The 6,000-nt window shown below is 44.0% G+C and overlaps 1 protein-coding gene across 1 annotated transcript in view; it reads left to right on the forward strand.

Annotated features, from left to right (window-relative positions):
• Positions 1-5,096, forward strand: part of hs6st1a (heparan sulfate 6-O-sulfotransferase 1a) — a 59,914-nt gene extending 54,818 nt beyond the window's left edge. Inside the window, exon 4 of the mRNA XM_031747161.2 lies at positions 982-5,096. Within this exon, the coding sequence (XP_031603021.1) occupies positions 982-1,302 (321 nt within the window). The 3' untranslated portion in view covers positions 1,303-5,096. The remainder of the gene's footprint in view (positions 1-981) is intronic.
• Positions 5,097-6,000: the final 904 nt, after the last annotated feature.

The raw sequence follows: 6,000 nt of genomic DNA on the forward strand, positions 1-6,000 counted from the left end.
TTTTGCTGGTGTCCCCCCCACGCCGCTGATCAAACGCCTCAGATTTTCTAACATCGACGCATCACGTCGCTTCCCCCTGTTATCCCACACATGGCTCGCAAATGATATCCAGCACTCCATCACAGATTTCAAAGGGATTCTCTTAATTAAACACACACACCCCCCACCTCCATGTTCAATCTGCACACAGCAGATTACAAAGGCAGCTGCATGGCACAACCAAACAACATGTTTCTGTTGTCTCCACGCTGGCGATGCATTCTCTTTCAGTTCCCTCTCTCTGCAGACGCGCTATAAAGCATGTGATCAAATGTCACCATGGGACATTTTCGCAATTCCAACTTTGAAACTTTCCCAGCGTCGCATTGAGGAAACTGAGACTATATTTAGCTTCTGGGGTCGTGCCTCAAGTGTTCTGGGAACTTTCTGGGCCTGAGTTTGTAATATTGAGCAGTATTGATGGGTCATTAATCACAGAAATATCCCTGTGTCCCCAGAGTCAGTGTTTGGACACAAGTTGATGAAGAAATTAAGGCTTCGACATCAACCCCAGTACCAATCCAATACCATGGCTAAAGTGATAATACATTCAGCTCCATGCATTTCCAAGCATATCGGCCTTACTTATGATCCATCTCACTTTCCCTGTAAGTTTAGTTGACCAAAAAAAGCTAGATGAGGCACGCATGTCAAGTATGATCACGGTGTTCTGACCTTTATCGCTCCACAGAGAGTTTTTCTTTTTACCCCCGCCTACATCAACACTCCAGATAAGGGAACACTTTGTGTTTTTTGCACTGTCAGCAAGTGGCCGGGCCTTGACGCAGAGCACGAGGTAGAGCATGACACAGTGAGGTCACCGTGCTCCAAAAGGGTCCGCCATGACTGACCTTTTGTGGTTCCTCAAACTAGGGTTCCTCAACCCCCCCCCGCCTCCATCTCATCCACTCAGCTAAATTTCTCCTGCTCTCTCCTTAATAGGTCCAGCGTATAGAGGAGCTCAACGAGCTGGACATGGAGCTGTACGACTACGCCAAGGACCTGTTCCAGCAGCGCTACCAGTATACCAGACAGCAGGAGAGGCGGCAGCAGCGCATCAAGAACCACATGCAACAGAGCCACCAGGGCCTGGGCATCAGCCTGTGGCCCTCCCGCAGCCAGCAGAGCTTGGTGTCGACACTGGAGGACGGAGACGGGGAGAGGGAGGAGCGGGAGGAGGGCGAGGAGGGAGGCAGAACGGAGGAGGCGGGAAGCAGGCTCCCCACTGAGGACTACATGAACCAGATCATCAACCGCTGGTAGCAGAAGAATGAGAACAAACAACAGACATGCATATGTAATGTGAAATGCAAACACATACACACACACTTACACTCACACACACATACTTACACTCACAGAAAGTGGCGCCTGCTTCAAAGACCCAACTGACTGAAAAAAAAATACAAAAAAAAAAGAAAACAGACTTTACCAGAGTTGGGCTGCGGGAATCAGAATCCGAGTGGGTTGCTATGGAAACCTGAGCTTGGTCGATTGCATCAGCTCACATTATTGAGGTTTGCCCAGTTGTTATTAGCGCCTGCTTGCCCTTTCCTCCCCTGTGCATTTCTTTGTCTCTCCCATCATCATTACTGACTGAGCAGAGGAGAGATATTTTTAAAAGTCGCTGACAGCTGAGTAACCCAACCAGCTCTCCCGCCTCCGCTCCTCCTTCTGTATTCCTCTCCGTCTCTATGGCCTGATATGGAGCATGAGAAAATGAATTTAAGTCTGTGAATTCCCGCTAATCCTTGCAAAAAAAAAAAAAAAGAAAGGGGGAGAAAGGAGAAAGAGAAGGACCAGTCTACTTCTTGGATTCTCCGATTTCAAAGGAACCGGGAGAGCTATGAAAATGAGCTGATTGCTGGGCCGAACAAAGAAGATGGAAAGATGGAAAGAAAAGTTGGACTCAGTTGTGTAATAAAAGCTTTCCGCTTTAAAAATAAAAATAAAAATAAAAAATAAAAAAATCTGTCATCTCACCCATGAACATGCTTTGGCCATGAAATAGTGACATTCTCGTTTTAGGATGAATTTATTTGTATTTTTCCTTCTGTGTTGATGCTTTTTTTTAAAAAAAGCACAATTGTAATAACACTGAGACCAACATTGCTGCCTAAAGAAAAGTGATTCCTTTATGTCTTTATTTTTATTTGTTTTATAAGTCAAAGCAAATGGATTGGATTGATGTACTATGGACCATAGCCATTACTGAAGCCTTGCTTCTTAGGGGTGGGATTTTTTTTTGTTTTTTGTTTTTTGTTTTTCTAGTCAAGGTTTCCACAGCCCTTGTCGCTTGATAAGTTCATTATTTCTCTTTTTTTTGGTCTCAGTCCTGCAGAGAATGACAGCCAATTACAGCGAAGAATCTCACATAGGTGCGAGTAAATCAAAGGGAGGGGAGAGGAGCGAGCGTGCTGCAGGTTGTTGCCAGGAACTGTGTGAGCGGCAAGCGCTTTGGAAGCCTTAACTCAGACAAATGCTTGAGATGGGAGCCGTGGAACTTCTGGTCACCATGGCAATGTGAGCTCTTAATGCAGTGGGTGGCATTTTCAGTTTCACCATTTATTCCCATTTCCTTTTTTTTAACTTCTGACTGCGTTGTAAAAGTAGCAGTCTCAAAGAAGCCTCCGCCCTACCTGCTGAAAGGGCGCCCACAGCGCCGGTGACCCGCGGTTCATTAGTGGGAGCTGTCTTTTTACCCTGAAGAATGGACAGGGCGAGGTAGCAGTGCCTCTATGTACTGGGAATCATAGTCACCATAATTATTGCTGATACTATGTCTGCATTACACAGTAATTTCTCTGACTACTCGTGAGTCTGTGTGGATGAGTGCAATTCTGCAAGAGTGTGTGTGTTTGTGTAAATAGTATGTACAGTATGCCTTTGATTGGCGTATGTGTATGCCTTTGTAAATAGTGTGCCTGACTGACTGACAGAGGATGTGCGATGAGTTTTGTGAGTGAGTGGCTTCATGACCAATTATAATGCCTTTTTTGTTTTTGTGGAGGGCAGCATGTCAGAGCAGTGTGACCCTCACAGTGATGCAAGCCAATAATACTCCCCTCCCCTCCTCCCCCGCGACCTGTCCTTAACCCTTGTTTTTTTTGTCTCTTTCCCATGATGAGGCTACGTATACAGACTATCAGTACGACCACTTAAAATCCTAATGTGCATTTTTGTCAATCAGTCATAAGTAAGCTTAGTTGGATTTTTCTCCTTTTGTGACCTTAGTTCCCCTGTATGTTATTCAGTGATTTGGTCATGTAGCGTTATGTATGCAAACTGCAGGAGGGAATCCAAACTTGCTATCCAGCAGCTGGCCGTATCTTCAAAGGCTTTTTCACGTTCCCACAGGGGTCAGCTTTTTAATCGGAAAGTTAAATATTTGCATGGGGCAAGACCGAAAAACTATTTCCACGCAGCGTGCCAGCTACTGGCACAGGTCGAGCAGGAAGCCTGGGGAAAGATCGGATTTAAATGCGTCTTTAGCCCAGGGTGATCATTTTATTGTTTTGTGCAGTAAGTAGTCGCTTGAGTTATCACAAAGAGAACTGGAGACACAACTTATGTCCAGATAACGGGTAAAAAAAAATCAGATTTTGACTTTGCGTAGGAACTCTGACGTGGTCACAGATGGGGCTCTAATGGCAGCAGTTTCCAGTCATCTGTAGCTAATCGACATTAAGTCCATAGCAGCTGAGAGATATCTGCAATTTTCTGTATTCTGCCAATGATTGTTTCCTTTCTATAACTGCTGGGAACTTATCTGGTCAGCTGAACACGTCACAGGCATATAATCAATACTTTAAGGTCATCAAATTAATAGCGCCCAGCTCACTGAAAAATGTGGTGCAAAGCTGCATCTGTTCATTATCACTTAATCAAGACTTTGTGTTACAGTGGGATTTCTCTTTAGGCTTGAGTTATAGGCTGGAAACAATAAAAGTATTTGTTTCACATGCATGCAAGGAAGCATTTTGAAAGAATTTGGGTTTAAAACTGAAAAAATCCCTCATCGACCCTGCCTGCAAGCAAACGCTCTCAGCAATAAGACGGGAAAACGAAGAGAATGTAAAAGTGGGACGGGAAGAATCTAAACTGAATGTAGTCCGCTGTTTGTGTTCTCAGTCAAAGGATGCAGGCAAACAACCTGCTTTCCTGGGATCCACATACATAACATGATTCATCTGGTTGTTAACGTTATTTATTTTTATTTTTTTTTAAACAAAGGGAACAATTTAGCTGAAATTTAACAGGCCGGATCCTCCCGTCCTCCTGCAGATCTCTTTATTTGATCAGCTCTGTTTAAATCAGGGATGATTTATGAAGGAGAAAAGAACAAAAGGGGGGGTGATGAAAATGTACTGGGACACATCCAGAGTCAATATGCTTCTTTTAAAGTAATGCATTAGGGAGAGGGAAAAATGGTTATAGAACGAGAGAGCTTCCTTTTTCATATTTTTCCATCTCAGTCATTGTATTCTTCAAACTGGAGATTTTTATTTATTTTTCCCCCCTAAGCTCCAGGCGTTTTGCCCACAACTTCTTTTTCAGAGTCACACTCACATTAGTCCATGTTTTGGCTGGAAACCAGTAATATCTGGCTCCGCATTAGTGGTTTCGGAACAAATAAGACACCAATTCTGTATCTCAAGAGCGTTTCATTTTCAGCGTCCCAGTTTCAAGTGTAGTAGTCCTCAAAAACGCTCCCCGTACCTGAACAGAGTGTGAGAGGAAATCTCAAACCTTTCACCGAAATGATTCCAGTTATTGATGCTCTGAAGCTATGCTCAGATTTTTGTGTCTGATCTCTGTGTATATCTGATGTCTTAACAGCATTTTTTCTTTGTGACAATGAAGCAACCTGGGTGTCGCTAGCATCATCCTTTTTATTTTTTTAAAGAGTGATAGAGATGTGTGTTGTTTGTTTTTGTTTTTGAGTTGGTGTGCAGTCTGTCTCTGGCTCCTTCTGTATGCATATTTCTGGGATTGTTTCTTATGATTGCAAAAATGAATCATCAAGCCACCAATTAAAATATTTCATTTTTACAGACCGGGCTGTGTTGTGGTTGTCACTGCGTGTCATTTCTGATGTTTCCCATTCTGTCACTTTATTATCAAGCATGAAAAATATCTCCCTTTTTTTTTTTTTTTTTTCATAGCTGGAAATTACATCCACGGTACTGAACTTGAAAACGAGCCACATGTTCATTTACACTCAGTGATTTTTTGACAGCTTGAGTGGGAGCCGAGACCTGCAGGTTTCCACACTCCCATTCACAGGCCAATTTGTAACTTAAGGATTTCTTTTTTTTTTTTACCTCTTGCCTACACTAATTGCAAGACTGTGACCCCATAAAGATGCCCGTTCCCCCACCTAATGACGGTCCTCAGTCCTGTCGCCAGTGATCTACAGCCTAATTCAATCTGCAGACACTCTGAGCCTGCCTGATGCACTTATATGCACACAAATATGCTTCTTCCTCTGCTGTAGCAGGTGGGTGTTTGCGAGGAAGAGGACAGCAGCCTGTGTAAATATAATTCCTTGTCCTTGGCTGAGCTTCCAGAGGAGAGAGGCCTTCACCCTGCCTCATCAACACACCAGTGAGCTTCAACTCTGACCTATCGAGGCAGGCGTAGAAAATAATTTGCCAGGACAGTGACGAGCAGGGGCAATTGGCTGGAGGGAGATCAAAGCTGGCACGGACAAGAGCAAGAGTGTCGGGGAGATGAGGAATCAGAGAGAGTCTTTATGTAGGGCAAGAGGAAAGAGATGCTGGGTTTTTTTGGTTTTTTTCTGCCTGACATACGAATAGAAGACCGGGAGAGAAAAGGAAGAGCTGCGAAGCCTCTCTGGCAGCTGGCAAATGGTGTATTAGACTGAACGCAGTCTTTAATCCTCCCCCTAGCTCTGGGTCGCTGTCATTTCAAGTGCAGCTGGACTGAACAAACAATAAT

This window comes from Oreochromis aureus, linkage group 19, assembly GCF_013358895.1.
Source record: "Oreochromis aureus strain Israel breed Guangdong linkage group 19, ZZ_aureus, whole genome shotgun sequence".
Lineage (NCBI taxonomy): Eukaryota > Metazoa > Chordata > Actinopteri > Cichliformes > Cichlidae > Oreochromis > Oreochromis aureus.